At 43.1% G+C, this 16628-nt stretch overlaps 9 protein-coding genes across 9 annotated transcripts; 3 read left to right on the forward strand and 6 right to left on the reverse strand. All coding sequences in view use genetic code 12, as the record gives it.

Annotated features, from left to right (window-relative positions):
• Nucleotides 1-213: 213 nt before the first annotated feature.
• PEX19 (Pex19p) lies at nt 214-1215 on the forward strand (the record flags this gene model as incomplete). The annotated part of the gene is made up of 1 exon (XM_001486225.1): nt 214-1215. The coding sequence occupies one exon, from the start codon at nt 214-216 to the stop codon at nt 1213-1215; it is 1002 nt and encodes a 333-aa protein (XP_001486275.2).
• A 94-nt stretch (nt 1216-1309) lies between these two features.
• PGUG_01947 (AAA family ATPase) lies at nt 1310-3616 on the reverse strand (the record flags this gene model as incomplete). Its single annotated transcript, XM_001486226.1, has 1 exon — nt 1310-3616. One exon carries the CDS (start codon nt 3614-3616, stop codon nt 1310-1312), a length of 2307 nt encoding a protein of 768 aa, XP_001486276.2.
• A 139-nt stretch (nt 3617-3755) lies between these two features.
• Nucleotides 3756-4667, forward strand: PGUG_01948 (uncharacterized protein; the record flags this gene model as incomplete). Its single annotated transcript, XM_001486227.1, has 1 exon — nt 3756-4667. One exon carries the CDS (start codon nt 3756-3758, stop codon nt 4665-4667), a length of 912 nt encoding a protein of 303 aa, XP_001486277.2.
• Nucleotides 4668-4685: 18 nt separating this feature from the next.
• SKI2 (SKI complex RNA helicase subunit) lies at nt 4686-8432 on the reverse strand (the record flags this gene model as incomplete). Its single annotated transcript, XM_001486228.1, has 1 exon — nt 4686-8432. The coding sequence occupies one exon, from the start codon at nt 8430-8432 to the stop codon at nt 4686-4688; it is 3747 nt and encodes a 1248-aa protein (XP_001486278.2).
• A 108-nt stretch (nt 8433-8540) lies between these two features.
• Nucleotides 8541-10328, reverse strand: PTC5 (type 2C protein phosphatase; the record flags this gene model as incomplete). The annotated part of the gene is made up of 1 exon (XM_001486229.1): nt 8541-10328. The coding sequence occupies one exon, from the start codon at nt 10326-10328 to the stop codon at nt 8541-8543; it is 1788 nt and encodes a 595-aa protein (XP_001486279.2).
• A 321-nt stretch (nt 10329-10649) lies between these two features.
• Nucleotides 10650-11006, reverse strand: RPS20 (40S ribosomal protein uS10; the record flags this gene model as incomplete). The annotated part of the gene is made up of 1 exon (XM_001486230.1): nt 10650-11006. One exon carries the CDS (start codon nt 11004-11006, stop codon nt 10650-10652), a length of 357 nt encoding a protein of 118 aa, XP_001486280.1.
• A 996-nt stretch (nt 11007-12002) lies between these two features.
• On the reverse strand, nt 12003-12857 carry PGUG_01952 (uncharacterized protein; the record flags this gene model as incomplete). Its single annotated transcript, XM_001486231.1, has 1 exon — nt 12003-12857. The coding sequence occupies one exon, from the start codon at nt 12855-12857 to the stop codon at nt 12003-12005; it is 855 nt and encodes a 284-aa protein (XP_001486281.2).
• A 118-nt stretch (nt 12858-12975) lies between these two features.
• On the forward strand, nt 12976-15237 carry DCP2 (decapping enzyme complex catalytic subunit; the record flags this gene model as incomplete). The annotated part of the gene is made up of 1 exon (XM_001486232.1): nt 12976-15237. One exon carries the CDS (start codon nt 12976-12978, stop codon nt 15235-15237), a length of 2262 nt encoding a protein of 753 aa, XP_001486282.2.
• Nucleotides 15238-15269: 32 nt separating this feature from the next.
• On the reverse strand, nt 15270-16598 carry PGUG_01954 (uncharacterized protein; the record flags this gene model as incomplete). The annotated part of the gene is made up of 1 exon (XM_001486233.1): nt 15270-16598. One exon carries the CDS (start codon nt 16596-16598, stop codon nt 15270-15272), a length of 1329 nt encoding a protein of 442 aa, XP_001486283.2.
• Between the last annotated feature and the right edge of the window lie 30 nt (nt 16599-16628).

The following is a 16628-nucleotide window of genomic DNA, read 5'->3' on the forward strand; positions in this document are numbered from 1 at the left end:
TATTCTAATCTACTTTCAACAGTTAGAAGCATTAGGATATGTTAAGTCTTACTTCCCGAAGGCAGTTTATGAACTACAATTGCAGATATCTAAACACTTTAGAAGTGTGAAAGTTTTTTGCCATTTTGCAGTGGCTTATCAGTTTGTTACAATTGACCTAAAAGACTTCCAAACACTTATCGTAGACCATGCTCTATATCTGAACTACTCTCTATGGCATCGCACCGTATGGCCCTCGGGCTGCAATTTGCGAGGTGGGGAAGCCCTGCATACACACTTTCTCCACATGATCGTCCTTCCATAAGAAAATCCAAAGTGATTGTGGAAAATAAAATGTCCGAATTGGAAAAGAAACCACCCACGGAAGATGATCTTGATGACTTGGATGACTTGTTGGACGATTTTGCCAACGATGTCTTGAGTAAACCTCCTGGTGGTACTACGGCGTCAGTAGCCAATACCACCAGTGGAGATGGTTCAGGTGAGCCCGACCAGCCATTGAAGAATGAAATTGACCAAGGAATTGAAGAATTGATCAAGGATTTGAAGATTGAAGATCCTGAGACCAAAGCACAATTTGAAACTCTTGTAAAGCAATTTGAAGAGGATCGTAAAGATGAACTGAAAGACCCCAAGAAATTCGAAAATGTCATGGAGGAAGCTATGCAGAGATTAAGGGACTCTGGTAAGAATATTGATGAACAGATCAAGAACGACCAGTCGTCATCAAATCCTGAAGATGTTCTCACTCAGATGCTTGCTGGACTCGGTGGAGGTGATGGAGATATGGATATGTCCAAGATGCTTGTAGACATGTTAGAGCAACTATCATCCAAGGAAGTACTTTATGAACCCATCAAGGACTTAAATACCAAGTTTCCTGATTATCTCAAGGAAAAGAAGGGAGTTATAACCGATGCAGAATATGATAATTATTCAAAGCAGTATGAAATCACCACCTCCATAGTGACCATATTCGAAAACGCCAATTATTCGGACGAAGACAAGGTGAAGCGAGACGAAGTCAATTCTTTGCTTGAAAAATTGCAAGAGTTGGGTCAACCTCCAACAGAACTTGTAGGAGATGCTAGTACATTTCCAGGGTTCGGTGGTGGACTAGGCGGTGATGGAGTTCCTGGAGGATTGGACTTTAATGATAAAGACTTGCCTCCCGACTTGGAAAAGCAGCTTGAGGAAGGATGCAAGCAGACATAGTACATATTACTGTCATTAGAGTATACATTATGATACATTCGTTAGAGTACAATCTTTGTCAACCACAAGTCTTATAGCTTTTTCTTCTGATTTTTCATATATTGAGACCGCCTCTGGCTGCAAACTCTCTATAATAATCGAGCATGTCTTCTGTTATACCACGAGAAACACCCTTCAATGCATGGTCGAAATGACGCTTTTCTACTCGGGTAGCTCTCTTATTTTCCATGACAGCTGCAAGCCCTGCTTCCTGACTGACAAGTGCCACTTCGGCTCCAGAACAGCCTTCGGTAAGCTCAGCAATTTCTGCCAATGATACCGACTCTGGAAGATTAAATTTGGCAGTTCTTGTTTGCAAGATCTGTAATCTCGCTTCGAAATCGGGAGGAGCAACGTAGATATGGCGATCTAATCTTCCTGGACGAAGTAAGGCAGGGTCAATTTCGGTGGGCCGATTAGTAGCAGCGACAATGACAACTCCATTTAATTCTTCCACACCGTCAATTTCGTTTAACAAAGTTGTTAATACTTGCAGAGCTGCTGAGGTACTTGCTGAATCCCGGTCCCCAGATATGGCATCGATTTCGTCGAAAAATATAATCGAAGGAGAAGCAGCTCTCGCTTTGCGAAAGATTTCTCGAATTGTACGCTCTGATTCACCCACATACTTGTTGAATATTTCTGGTCCTTTCACTGCCAAGAAGTTGAGACCCAGCTCTGTTGCAAGTGCCTTCGCCGTGAGCGTTTTGGAGCATCCTGGAGGTCCATATAAGAGCACTCCTCTGGGAGCCAGAACTCCCAAGTTTGCAAATGTGGAGGTAGCTTCCAACGGCAATTGCACAACTTCAACTAGTTTCCTCTTGAGCTCTTCTTGTCCGCCTATATCTGACCAGTAAACTTTGGGCATCTCAAGGAAGATTTCTCGCATTGCTGATGGTCTGATCTCTAGTAACGCTTCTTCAACATCGTCAATGTAAAGCTTGATGTCGCCTTGAGGTGTATCAGTCTTCTTTCCTCTATTGATTGCTTTCATCACAGACTCACGACAAAGCGCAGTGAGATCTGCACCGACATATCCATGGGTTTTTAAAGCCACAGCACTGATATCTTTTGCTTCTAAGCAGCATTTTTCCTTTGACATTTTTCCAAATTGCTTGGAAAGAATATCCAATCTTGCATTAACATCTGGAATCCCAATTTCCACTTCTTGGTCAAACCTTCCAGGTCTTCTTAAAGCTGGGTCCAAGGAATTGGGTCTGTTTGTAGCACCAATCACGACCACTCTTCCTGACTCGCCCATTCCGTCCATCATAGTCAACAAGGTAGCTACAACTCTCGACTCTGTTTCACCACTATCATCAGAATTTCGGTTTGGAGCTAGCGAGTCAATTTCGTCCATGAAGATAATGGACGGCTGGTACTGGCGAGCTTCCAGAAATATTTCTCGTAATGCGTTCTCGGTTTCTCCAAGGTATTTTGATACAATCGAAGGTCCATTCACCGCCAACACATGAGCGTCAACTTCGTTAGCCACGGACCTCAATAGCATGGTTTTTCCAGTTCCAGGAGGTCCATGAAGAAGGACACCTCTGGGAGGAGCTATGCCAAACTCTGCAAACAAACCGGGGTTGTTTAACGGCACTTCGATTATGGACCGAAGCAAAGAGATTTCTTTATCAAGACCTCCTATATTCAGAAACCCCGTTGGCTGCGGCAAGTAAGGGTACTTTGCTTTGGAAAAAGTGGCAGTGGAAGCTTGAATAATGTCTGTTTTACCCTTGGCATAGATGAATGGAGGAGACACAGTTAACGAGTTGGAAGTTTTTGAGTCGAGAGAAAGACCCTCTAGTCTCTCTTGAACGTCGGTGGATATGTCAGTAATAGAAAATTGGGTGGTGGTACCATCTAAGGTCGCCAGAAAGGCCATACCTGGGCAAATGAGGCCTATGTCATCGAGAGTCTTCTGGATTGGTTTTCTCCATATTTCAAGGTCAATTTCTGTACTTTGCTCAATTGCCGCAATATGAACGTCCAGAGCATAGCTTGGCTGTTTTCCAAATGGACCAAACACAACTCTGTCGCCTAGAAGAAACGCACCAAGCTTGCGTAAATTAGAGCTCATTAATAACTCTGTTTTGTCACATTCCTTCGACTCAAACACTCGAGCAACAACTCCAGGACTACTGGATTCAGCATTGCGGATCAAAACCACCGAACCACTCGTTATTTCCATTCCGATGAGAATATCATTATTTACCCACACTTTTGATATACTTTTATTCAGACTATTTTCGGGGTCATTGGGTCTCAAAATGTACGATTTAGGGAGCTTAACCTTCTTGGACGTCGAGTCGGCGTCCCCTGCCTTCGCTTTGGACGCAGAACTTTTCTTTTTCTCCATCAACTATAAGTAAATAATTTGGGGTTCATCTCTTCGCATTATGTAATGAAATGAGACAAAAAACGCTTCGGTTCCTACAAGCGATTACTTGTTGCATATATATGACTGGCAAGAAACCACATTTGAGATAACATCGACCATGTTTCAGCATATAGCGAGACCCTCCTTCCGACTATCTTGTCGAACGTTCGTCAGGACCTATATAAAGTTATCGGGAATCGACCCATCTTTGATTCTGCCGAGCGATTTGGACCATGGCATTAAACCTTTCGAACCAAGTGATAAAGTCGGCCCTATACCCACTAACTTTGTAACTGCTCTGAGTTATTTCGATCATTTTGAGCGACTTTACAGTGAAGAAAAATTGGAAAGTAACCATAGACTGGTTTCCTCAATGCCGTTAATCAAGAAACTAGAACTCGATCCTTGGTACAAACTGTTTCTAGAACCACGCATGCAAAAGATACGCCGGTTTGTATCGCTGAATTTCACTCTACTGAATAGAGAATGTCTAGCCATCATGTGTGGACATTCTCCGGTAGATGTACAATTAGACACTCATAATCCACAAGCATTAAATCAAGAACAAGCGGCAGGAATCAATTCCAAATCAAACACAACCTCCACAACTTACTCGTCCGAAAAATTACATGCACTAGGCATCGCCGTCATGGAAAGTTATTTGACTTTGACCACCCTATTCACTGATGAGTCTTATCTTTCTCTTCTGTCAGATGACTTACAACCTATATACGACCTATTCTGTGACAGACAGATCATTCCAGAGTTCATGAGCCGTCATAGTCTTTATGACTGTGTGGTTCCGTACAGAGGAGCCGCGAGAAGCGGCAGGATAGATACACTAGAGGGGTATCAGGCAGAAAAAACCAAGATTATGAATGCAACTTCAGCTGCGAGTTTCTACACCCTAATTGGTCTCCTCTGCGTCAAATATGACCAGCGACAGGTTGCCCAGTCGTTCATACTACCCATCGTCCTCTATGGTCCTCGAGGCCTCATCCAGCTTGCTACTGAAAAAGTTACAAAATAGTAGAAATATGTACATAAATCATAAGTATAACGAAGCACAGAATACTATATCACGCTTGATTCTCTCCTGAGCCTCGGACATCTTGGAATGCAATGTCGAATCTCCAACAATCAAGGCAGCACTCTTCACTTGTCGACAAATTTCGTCTAATCTTGTGATTACCCGTACAATGGTTCCCTCAGCTTCGGTACTCATTTGCATTATCTCATTAAAAGATAAGCCTCGTGCCCACTCATAAACCACATTCATCAATGCAAATCTCTTGCGCTCCAAAAATTCGGTTTCTTCAGATGTAAGTGCAATTTGATTGTCAGAACAAACGTCCAAAACATGCTTACTGATATCCATGATTTTCTGCTTTCCTCTTTCAAGTCTTGGAGTCAACGGAGGATCTTCCTCGTCGTTAGTTTTTCCCTCATAGACGAAACACGAGAGCAAGGCCACTATCTCTTCTGGTTCAAAGTCACCCAAAAAATTGTCTAAAATCAACTCTGTTATCGCCAATTCCCATCCAGAATTAATTTCACATCCTACTCTTCCCTTTAGTCCAACATTATGGTTAGCATCAATGAATCCCAAGGTTTCCAATACACGTAATCTCTGCTCGTAGTCAGGAAGTAATTCCAAATTTTCATCTGAAATCAATCTTTGGAGAGAGCTAATTTGTGTTTTGAGTTCGTCTTGTTGGCTGAGTTGCTTATAATGAAGTGCAAAGTTAGGACACTCATAACTTCGGAGTATGCTGATTTTCTCCACAATCTCACGTTTCCTGACAAGAAGTTCGTGTAGCGAGATTTGGACTGCCAGATCAAAGCTAAGTTCACGCCAGGCGGTTTGGAACCTAAGAAGTGTCTTCACTTGAGCCGAGGCATGTGCAATCTCATTCTTATTTCCATGAATCAAGTCTTTCATATAGATCTTCACCATCTTCTGTCCAATGAAATTAACCTTGTCAATTGGAACTGCAACCACTTTGAACGAACCGTTGAACGTTATTTGTCCGAAATAATGCTGGAGGTAGTCTTTAGTAGCAATATAAGGCAATTTAGAGACATCATCTTGGTTATCTCCAGGATCAAAGGTCAAAAGTAGAACAGAATCATTATCCATGGAAACTCTGACCAAGAAACCAACTCGTTGTCTCGTCTCTTCATCGCGGAAACAGAAAAGTCGACCAGCACGAAGATAGTTATTCTTGAGAAGTGGCAGCTGTTGAACGTTTCTGAGAATCTCACCGTATACATGTTCGTACTCTTTCATTAGATCGTAGGTTTCCTCTGTGAACTCAAGGTTACAAACAGAACATGGTTCAAGATGAACTGTCTGCAACTCCTTGCTGAGCTTCTCGACCGTCTTTTGGTGTTCAGGAAGGAGAGATTGAGTAGAGTTCTCACTGAACGAATGCTTAATCATTTCCTCAACTCTCAAAGCCTCAATTCGTAAGAGATTCAAAATCATATTGTAGGTCAATCTGAACTGAGACAGAAGCTTTGTAGGAACTCCTAGAGCCACCTCTTTAAAGTCCATCGGGGAGAGAGGTTCATTGTATGACATTACGATAACGGTACCGGTATCATCAAGACCTCTTCTACCAGCACGTCCGGACATTTGAGTGAATTCACCAGGCAACAAATTCCGGAAACCTCGACCGTCGTGCTTGCGAAGTTGGTTGAAAACAACTGTTCTCGTAGGCAAGTTTAGTCCCATTGCAAACGTCTCAGTTGCAAATAAAACCTTCACAAGAGTTCTCGAGAACAAAATTTCAATACACTCTTTGACAATTGGCAACAATCCACCATGATGTACCGCTATTCCACGACTTAACAAGTCTCTAATTTTAAGGATCTGAGGAAGTTCTCTGTCCTCCTTCTTCAATCTGGATACAGCTCTATCCACAAACATATGAATTTCTGATTTTTCTTTCGCTGTGCAAAAATCGACACTGCTCAAAGTGTCCGCATATTCCTCACAACGCTTCTTTGAAAAGACGAACACAACTGCTGGTAGTAAATTGTGCTGTTTGAGATACTGAACAAGTTGCAACCAGGTATTCTTGTTGGGTCCATCTCTGCTGAATCCAGCTCGGCCCGATGGTCTAGTGCTTACTTGACCACCATTGGAGCCACCACGACCAGAACCACCTCCACCTCTCCCTCCGCCTCTGTTGCCTCCTCTTGCCGTACCACCTCTCCCTCCACGGCTGCCTGGTCCTAAAACCACGTTAGGACGGCCCTTGTTCTTTCCACTTTCAAGGGCTTCTTTGTGCTTTCTGAACTCTAGGTCGCTGAAATTTCGTTGTGCATCCACAACCTTGTACAAATGCTGTTTTGCCCAAATCAGAATTTCCAAAGGAACAGGTCTCTTTGGTGTCGATATGACATATATATCCTTCTGCTTGGTACGACCCACCCAGTTTGCAAACTCAAAAGTGTTTGGAACCGTGGCAGAAAGCAAAATGTACTTGACATGGTCGGGAAGCATGATGATCACTTCTTCCCAAACAACACCACGGTCGATATCGTTCACGTAATGAACCTCGTCGAAAATCACAAATTCGACATCTCTTATCAAGTCGGCTCCTCGATACAACATGGACCGAAGAATCTCGGTTGTCATAATCAAACAATTCGCATCGGGATTGATCTGAACATCACCAGTAATGAGACCAACATCGATATCTTTGAACGTTTCTTTGAAGTCACGAAACTTCTGATTAGACAATGCTTTGATGGGAGAGGTGTAGATGGCTTTCGTCATGTTTCGGGTGGCCATCGCTATGGCGTACTCAGCTACCACAGTCTTACCGGCTGAAGTGTGGGCAGCAACAAATACTGAATCGCCCTGTTCAAGATGATAAACTGCTTCCTGCTGAAACGTGTCTAGTTCGAAAGGCCATTCTCGTGCCATATTGGGGACCACATCCTTGAAATTATCAACACGATGACTGAGATCAACCACATGTGCCCAAGTCTTTTTTCGTTCACTCTCATTTTTCATCTTCTCTCTGATGGCAGAGTAGTTCATAGGAATGATATCATCTATATCATCGAGATCTTCGTCTTCTCTGGGGATGACTTCCTCTACTTCTCCCTCTTCCTCTACTATCAATTTTGTTCCGCCCGCTGATGGTTCCTCGTCGTCTTTACCATGAATGTCTTCGTTCGACTTGTCATCCAATTCCTGTAATTGTGCGCTTACTTCCTTCTTGTCAGACTCGCCTGCTATGACCAAACCACGTTCAAATCCTTGAGGAATGTCAAACAATCCAAGATCGTTTCTATGCAAAAATGCAGACTCATCCTTTGCAGCCGTTTGAGTCATAAGCCCTCCTGGTTGGAAAGGAAGAAACGTGGTTTTGCCTTTCAAGGAGTCATTCTTGGAGGTGTACTTTCTTGTTATAGATAGAGAATTGCCTGAATTTGCATTGTCGATATCTGAACGTTTGGTTTCTTCTTTGTACCCGGTGATGGAACCACTAATTCCATGACGTTTGAACCTAAAACTGGTCCTTCCAGCACTTTTCGGTATGGTTACCAAGTTTTGGCTTAGTTTTGTCACGTCCACATCGGGTGTAACCTGCATCAAGTCGAGTAAATCCCATGATAGTTGCGATGATGGTGTAAGAAACTCAGTCTTAAGGCTCGTTTCTGCATCAATTTCATCTTCTGGAAGCTCAAGCTGGAAACTTGGATCAAGACCTGTCCCAGGAAGGGCTGTGTTGTTTTTAATGGAGACAGCAGTTTCCCCTGATGCCTCTGCAACCATGAGTACAGATAGTATAGTCGGTGATCGCAGCGACAAGTTATACCGTTTAGGTGTTTGGATGTGGTATAGCGAACCAATATAATCTACAATGCTTCAGGTAATTCTATTTTAAAGCTTAGGTTTAGAGGCATCTACGCCGCCAGCAGTGGCCTCCATGTTTGTCGCCAACTTTCCTTCTTCGTTGGGACCATTGGGTTGCGTGCCGAAGAAGACCACGGTGACAGTCAAATCATCTCTGTACCGACGAGAGATTGGATTTGGAATCGAAATCAACATTGATAGCTGCTCCTTGAAGCCTCCATTTGAAAGGGCGTTCCGAATAAGATGCGTGGATACGTTTTTGTCTTCAAGCAAATATCCGTCGGTGATGCTAGTATTCTTTGCCTTTCTGTTTGGCCGTTTCGAGCTCTTGTCGTTCGTGACATCTGCCACTTCAGGAAGCTTACTCTCCGACAGACCAAAGTAGTTCCAAAACGTTTTTTGAGGTTTAATCATCTTCTCCTTTTCCATCCATTTGACTACAAGACCCACGATTTCTTCGTTGGTCAACATCTCGTACAAGCCATCACTGGCCATCACCAAGAAGTCGTTATTCTCGGGGCTCATTTTCGTTGTGGTGATGACAGGTTCTGCCGTAACGTATGGTGGAGAGGTCAAGTTGTTTGGAAGTCGTTTGCCAAAGAATTGTTTGTAAATTCTCTCCTGGATACTGGCGGGAAGCTTGTAACGACAGTCACCAAACGCTCTGGTTGGTTCTAACGTTCCAAGAACACGGCCATTACGAACCACATTTGGTTCATCTGGATGTTCCGAGATTATTCGGGCAACTTCTGTTGGACTGGACCCCGTTTGATCTATACTCAACTGGCGTACTGTCCACTTGTTGTCTCTGAAAGACCCCAAGATGGCCCTGGAGTCACCAGTGACGGCCACTTTAAGCAACTTTGAGTTGGTATCGTAGAAGGAAAGAAGTGCACATGAGCCCGATAATGCGGGCATCAACAACTCTGCTGCCTTTGCCTTGCTGTTGTCGGTCAACAAGCGCTCTATGCTCTTGTGGACGATTTCATGGTCAAGCTTCAAAAAGCCGTTTTTGATTGCTTGGTCAATGCTGGCACTATTGGGCACGTAACGCAAGCTGGGGTCCTCATTGGTAGGACGGAAGATAGTGCCGAGTTCGTGGATCACATAAGAAATGAGCTGGTCGCGCAACTTGCTGCTGGTAGTCCAACCGCCATGGCCATCAAACACTCCAAAGAACATCCAGTCCGTGGATGCCTTGACATTGTTATCTTGAAGAATGGGCACCTGAACAATCTCCTCGGCGCGATCATCCTCGATGGGCAGATTCGAGGGCAACTGACAGATATCATATCTAGTAACACCCTTGCCGCGCTCGACATGATAGCTTTCTTCAAACTGACGCAACTTGTTACTTACCTGTTCTTCATTGAGCAAGAATACTCCCTCTTTATGCTGCTGGTGACCAATGCCATCTTTGTTCTTTATCGACGATGTAGATGTAGAAAAAAGCCGCTGGCCTCCGTCGTCGGCTAAATTCGATGAGCCGGTAACCCCAGACAACATTCTATTGCGGAAACTAGCCGGCGAAGGAACACCGGATCCAATTCCTGAACCGGACCCAGACGATGGAACCGAGTCGAGACTAAAGTAGTTTGATTGGTTGAAACTGATATAAGATCCCACAATTATAACTCCAGAAACAAGGGCAACCGCATGTTTACGTGCTGGTTTTGGAGAGGTTCCATTTCGGATCAAACGCCCTGGAGCTCCATTCTTCAAGAGTCTGGAAGCATGGTTCATAAACGGACGCTTTCGCGTGATCAGACGTGCGTTGACGTACACTAGCCGTGGACGAACCGCTAGCACATACATGAAATGAGGGATAATTTTGGAGCAAGATCAGTATCAGGCCCAGACACCAACGAATGCAGGAAGAAAGAAGTTCAGAGACCTTCAATCAGATAAAGTAAAGATTTAGTCGTCTTGTGTTCTCGTCCTTTATCCTTCGTCCCTCTTTTGGTTTTCTCTTATCCTTTCCTTTTCCTTTTCTTTCTTCTTCTACACTTTCTATTCACATCTTTTATTACTACTGACCCGCACCAAATCCTGATAGCTAACACCGCAACGTCTGTGCAATATTATATACACGGCACGCCTAGAGCACTTGGATACGATACATGTCTTACGACCGGCTTAAGCAGCAATGGTGACTTCCACATCCACACCTGGTTCGATGGTGATTTGAGTGATTCTCTTGACAATAGAAGCAGGAGCTTGCAAGTCAATGACACGCTTGTGGATTCTCATCTCGTAGGTGTCCCAGGTCTTGGAACCCTCACCGTTTGGTGCCTTTCTGGTGGTGATCTTCAAAACCTTGGTTGGCATTCTAACGGGACCCTTCTTGACAATGTCACTTTGAGTAGCATTGGCAATGATGTTAGAAGAGACCTTCTCCAATTGCTTGACCTTGGTGGAGGTCAAGGTGATTCTGATCTTGTGGATCTCTTGTTCTTGTTCCTGAACCTTTTCCTTGTTGATTGGGGCAGACATGTTGGATAGATGTTTGAGTAATGAAAAATTTCTCAAAAGTGCGACTCGTGGGGGCCGAGCCCTGTATGTGATCACGTGCGTTACGAGGTTGGAGAAGAAGATGATGGCTCATAGCTGGTGGACTATGTTATTGGTGCCGTGGCACTCTCTACTCACTCTCTACTGTGGCTACTGTGACTCTAATGGAGCTTAGGATTTTTCTTTCGAAAAATTCCGATTCTTGATTCTACACTATTTTCATCTGGGTTAGTATTCAGAAATCAATTATTAGTTTTCTCCATCTTGAAGTTTTGAATGGTGTCAGAGAGATTCCCAATTGAAGATTCATCATTGTACATACTTGTTGTTACTGATCTTACTTGAACTTCCTAAAAATGTAAAACGCTGCAAATTGATGCTGATGGTGTTGGTGTGAACACGACCTCTTCATGCAGTACGCCGACATTTTGGAACCGAAAAGTGTTGATTGTTAATTGACACATGAAATTACTCTATTCCACTATATAGGACCGTCATAGTACTCTCCCTCGCAGTCTTTTAAAAGTGGCTCAACTCGGGCTGCCCAATTTTTGTTTGCGTAATTTTCGTCACATCCGTCACTCTGACATTTCCGAAGTTTACGGTGAAAATGACTCGAACATAAGCAGTTTCTGATGCCCTCAATCTCCTGACATCCTTTGGCGAAAAGGACTGCTTCGTTGCATTCTTTGTCGCACCAAAATGCTGGCCATGTATCAGCCGCGAAAGCCGTGGCTGCGAAAAGTAGAATGGAAAACTTCATAATTAATGGCTGAACAAAGGTAGGATACGCTAGTGCTCTTATAAGTTATTAATGATCCGTGGTTAAAACTTTCCACCTTCTTGATTTTATTTTTCTTTTTTTGCATATTCACGAAATTAAGTAAACTCTCACTTATTGGCAACTATAAAATGAGATTATACTTACCAGCCCAATACTTTTATTCATTTTACTTCCCGTCGCATCGTCTATTTACACTATTGTGACAACAGGGCGTATTCCTTCTCCAATCCCTTTAAACATTTCCACATCAACTCCACTTCACTATCATTGGCACTGCCACTAGTTGCCCATCTAATGCGCCCCTGGTGGTCCACCAAGTAGATGTAGCCGGAACAGGTATTATCACAGAGCATTTTTTGCTTGATGTCGTACGGAAACAATGACTCAGATACAATATAATAAAGATTGTGTCTCTCATTTGGTAGTTGTGCTCTGAGATTACTTTCAGCAAGCTTAACAAACAACCCTTTTACAAAACTCTGAGGAATATTGATATCAATGATCTGAGAATGAGGATATCTCTGCACCATCTCAGCATAATCCTGTTTCAAGTAGTTTTTTCCATCTCTATCGAAATACGAGTCTGCACATTTCTCACCAGAAACCGTGGAGTAGATCCGCACAAAACTGATTTTGTTTTGGAGAAGCTCGTAAAACAGTTGTGATTTCTTTGTTAATGTAGACGAGGAAAAGTCAGGAAAATATTTGGACTTGTCACTTCTGAAAAATGATATTGGTGGAGTGAAAATCTTACCTTTGGTATTGTTGAAAGATTTGGACTCGTAGAAAGGACTGTGTGCTATATCATGATCCAATCGTTTTTGCCGACGCTCTTTGGCCTCAGAACTAAACAATTCGTGTGTCAAGCCTCCAAAACCACTGGATTTATGGTTCAAGACTGTTCCTCTTTCCACGCCAAATGGCTTCGAAACTTTTATAGATTCCGTCAATGGTGGCTTGCTCGCCTCCTTTATGGTCTCTGCAAACCTAAGACTCTTCAAATGCGCCACAGAAGTGGAAAAAGTCCGATATCGATACACGGCCATCATTTCACTAGCGGCTCCGATTCACTGAACTCATCCGCACCATAACCGCACCCGTGCACCCACAATTCGAGCGTTGTCACCAACAAGCGATTTCTGTAGTATATGCAAAAGCACCAATAAAATGTCTTTACAGTTGAGTGACGGGTTGGCCAACCAACCACTAGACTTGGTGCTAGAGGATTTATTAGTGAGGTTTCTTGCGAATGTTCCTGATGAGGATTTGTCATCTATCGAGCGAGTGTTGTTTCAAGTCGAAGAAGCTCAATGGTTTTACACCGACTTTTTACGACAAAAGAGCCCATATTTACCCCAATTGAAGATGAAGGGGTTTGCTGCTCAACTTTTAGAGAAGTGTCCGTTGATCTGGAAATGGGGTAACCCTTCTGATGCCCTTGGAAAATTCGGCCGTTACAAGTCGACAATTCCTGTTCGTGGAGTTGCATTATTCAATAAAGATCTCACCAAAATGGTTTTGGTCAAGGGAACCGAATCCAATTCTTGGTCGTTCCCTCGTGGAAAAATCTCAAAGGATGAAGCAGATACGGTATGTGCTGCTCGTGAATGTTACGAGGAAACCAGCTATGATGTAAAAGACGCCATTTCGGAAGATAATTGCATCGAAAGAACAATTAGAGGTAAAAACTACAAGATCTATTTGGTCAAAAATGTACCTGAAGACTTTGATTTCCAACCAATAGTTCGTGGTGAAATCGCCAAGATTCAATGGCATGATATCAAAACCACCGGAAAAAAAGTGAAATCCAACCCTAATCAGTATTTCATCGTTTCTGCGATCTGGAAACCTTTGACCCGCTGGGTCAATAAGAATAGAGGTGTTTCAAACGAAGAGGAACTCTTGGTGAAGGCTGAGTTCAGATTGAAGGAATACTTGGGAATTCTGCCCAAGGCTCAAGAAAATGTTGATGCTGGTAGAGAACTTTTGAATATTCTTCAAGGATCGTCCAAAGAAACCTCCAATAATTTACAGGCTGCTAGTCAAAATCAAGTCAGTCTGTACCAGCAATTTATCCACAGCAGCCTTCCACAGCATCTTCACAACCTGCTTCCATTTTTTCCTTATGCGCCAGCACCACCCATGCCCATGTATTATCCTTCGTTCATTCCTCCTCAGAGCTTATCACAACCTCCAGCACCCCAACCTCAGTCTGTACCGTCAGTTGATGCTCAGCCCAATCCATCAACTCTACAGAAACCTGCCATGAGCTCTGTTGCACCTAACTCAAAAGAGTTTTTATCTATTTTGTCCCAGCCTAAGAAGTCAACAGCACCAACACCAGAAGAATTGCCAAAGAAGTCAACCCTTGAAAGTAATAGATCAAAAGCTCAGCAACTTATGAGTCTTTTCAAGAAGGCGGAACCTGCTAAGGAGCCTACTTCTGAACCTGTTAAGGAGCCTACTTCAACTGAACCTAAAGAATCCGCGCCAGCTTCAATTGAAGCCGCAAAACCAGAGCCTTCTCCACGTGTATCTCAATTTGACATTGAGAATTCCCTGCCTAATCTTGGTGTTCTTGGTGTTCAACAAGCTTCCAATGAACTTGAAGAGTCACTTCGCTCGTCGCATCCTGGAAGTGGAAATAATTCTCGTCCTTCAACTCCAGCGGGCAAACTCAAAATCTTGAAAAGACCCACTGCCTCTGGAGATAAGCAAAATGCATCAAGTGAACTTCTCAGCTTGCTTAAGCCAAAACAAACACCTAAAAGCACCGAAGAGAACCCCCAGCTGCCCAAAGTGCAAGAAAAAATTAATGGCAATTCCAAAGCGTCTTCTGATCTTTTGAGTTTATTGAAAAAACCCAGAAGTCCAGAGCAACCCACAGTGAACACACCTGAAGTAGTGTACGATTCGACCAAGTCCAAACAAGAAGAGTCTAATAGCGAAGAATTCCAGGACTTTGAGGATTTTGAAGATTTTGATGCATTAGACCAATCTTTTGGTGCACCACCAACCAACTTTCACCAGCATTTCGATATCGATAGCGACGATGAGCATGAAGAAGAAGAGCAAGTTGAACCTGTACCAGTGATGCCACCCAAAATACAAGTCCTCAAGAGAAACCAGGAAAATCTGGATGAGGGAGCAGGAAAATCGTTATTGCATCTCCTCAATGGGAAAACAAAAGATGTGAGTCCAAAGACGGATTTCAGCAGCATTTACGGAACGGATTCCGCTCAGGGATCAGAAGAGCCCCAATTTGTACCACCCGTTACTTCGCCATCTCAGGCTGCATCGAGCTCCTTTTTGAGTATATTGACCAGACCCACGGAAAGTAATCCTCAGGTGTCATCTCCTCCAGCCCAAAAGAACGCAAATTCACCGGCGAAAAATATACTTGATATTTTACATGGAAGAGCAAAATGATCGTTTAGTACGAGAGGACTATAATCAAAAAGCTATAAATCAAAGAAACTTTTCACATCAGACTTGATTCTGTTTCTTTGTATTTTCGGCACATGTCGAGACAGCGATGGACGAGCTAGTTGCGACAAAGGTTCAGACTTTACTCTCGTCCTATTATCTACCACATATGTGAAACATGGCTTTGAATTGTGATTTGCATTTTTACGCTTCGTCCAGCCACTAACCATGGCGTCAGTATTGAACTGACTATCCAACGCAACATCAACATACGAAAGGTCCAAAAGGATGAAATCCTTCGACCACAGTAGGTACACTGGGTTTGTAGTGATGTCCTTCGACGAAGATTCCGCGAGGATGTGAGGACCATAGTTCTTGAATAAATATTGTAACTTTAAGGTTAGAGGAAGCGAAGACATATGGTTGTCCGATGTGACAAACCAGTTGTCATGGACGTATGACGAATTGTCCTTGTTGAGTTCCAAGTCCAGTTCGATGCAACTTAGGGAAAACGAGGCCCTGTTCTTGATATTCATCAAACTTTTGATTCCATCAATGGTGACATTTTTACAATTGACCAAACGAATGATAGTCAATTTTGAGAGCTTTCCTTCTCGAAGTATGCTTGAAGCAAGGCTGTATACAAAAGAATCATCTATGGCGCTGTAAGACAAATCCAAGCATACCAAGTTTTGAAAATTAAGCACCAGTAACATATCGTCTTTTGATGCTTTGAAAGAAGTTAGGTCTAAGATAATCCACGAGCAAGTCTCTAGCTTAAAACTGTAGCTCACTGTGTCTCTTATTCGCACGTTCAGATAGACGATTTCTATGCGATGTTTTCTGGAATTAGGTAGTTTGTGGTACTCGATAGCCTCATGTCGTATTTTTGCAACTTCGTTATTCAGTTTGAGTTTTTGATTGTGACATTTAAAATCTTTTTGCTTATAAAACTTCTGAGCAAACATTGAAAAAACTCTTGGTGAATCAGTATTGAGCTTGAGACATTGTTTCCATACTTCACTAAGAGCACTCCAAGGTATTTCATGAATGCTCAGTGATGCGATGAACTCGATATTTCTCGCTACTTTGTTTGCACAAATAGCCTTAAGAGACTTTAAAGAAACTAATTTCGGTTCAAGGACCCCGCAGGGGCCACGATAGTCATACAGTGTAGGTGCTAAACGTGGCCAATCGAAAGTTGCAATTTCACTTGAATCTTGAAATAATCCGTTAGAACCCTGAACGGCTGCCAAATTGGGAACAATTGGACTTTTGCGATCTATTCTCGATTTTGTTGGTCTGAAATTCTTCGGGATGCGTCGAAAACGCTTTCTCATGAATCCCCGTGGCCGTCCCCCCATACTTATCAATACACGGTTCCCCAGTCAATC

Source organism: Meyerozyma guilliermondii, genomic scaffold, assembly GCF_000149425.1.
Source record: "Meyerozyma guilliermondii ATCC 6260 scaffold_2 genomic scaffold, whole genome shotgun sequence".
Lineage (NCBI taxonomy): Eukaryota > Fungi > Ascomycota > Pichiomycetes > Serinales > Debaryomycetaceae > Meyerozyma > Meyerozyma guilliermondii.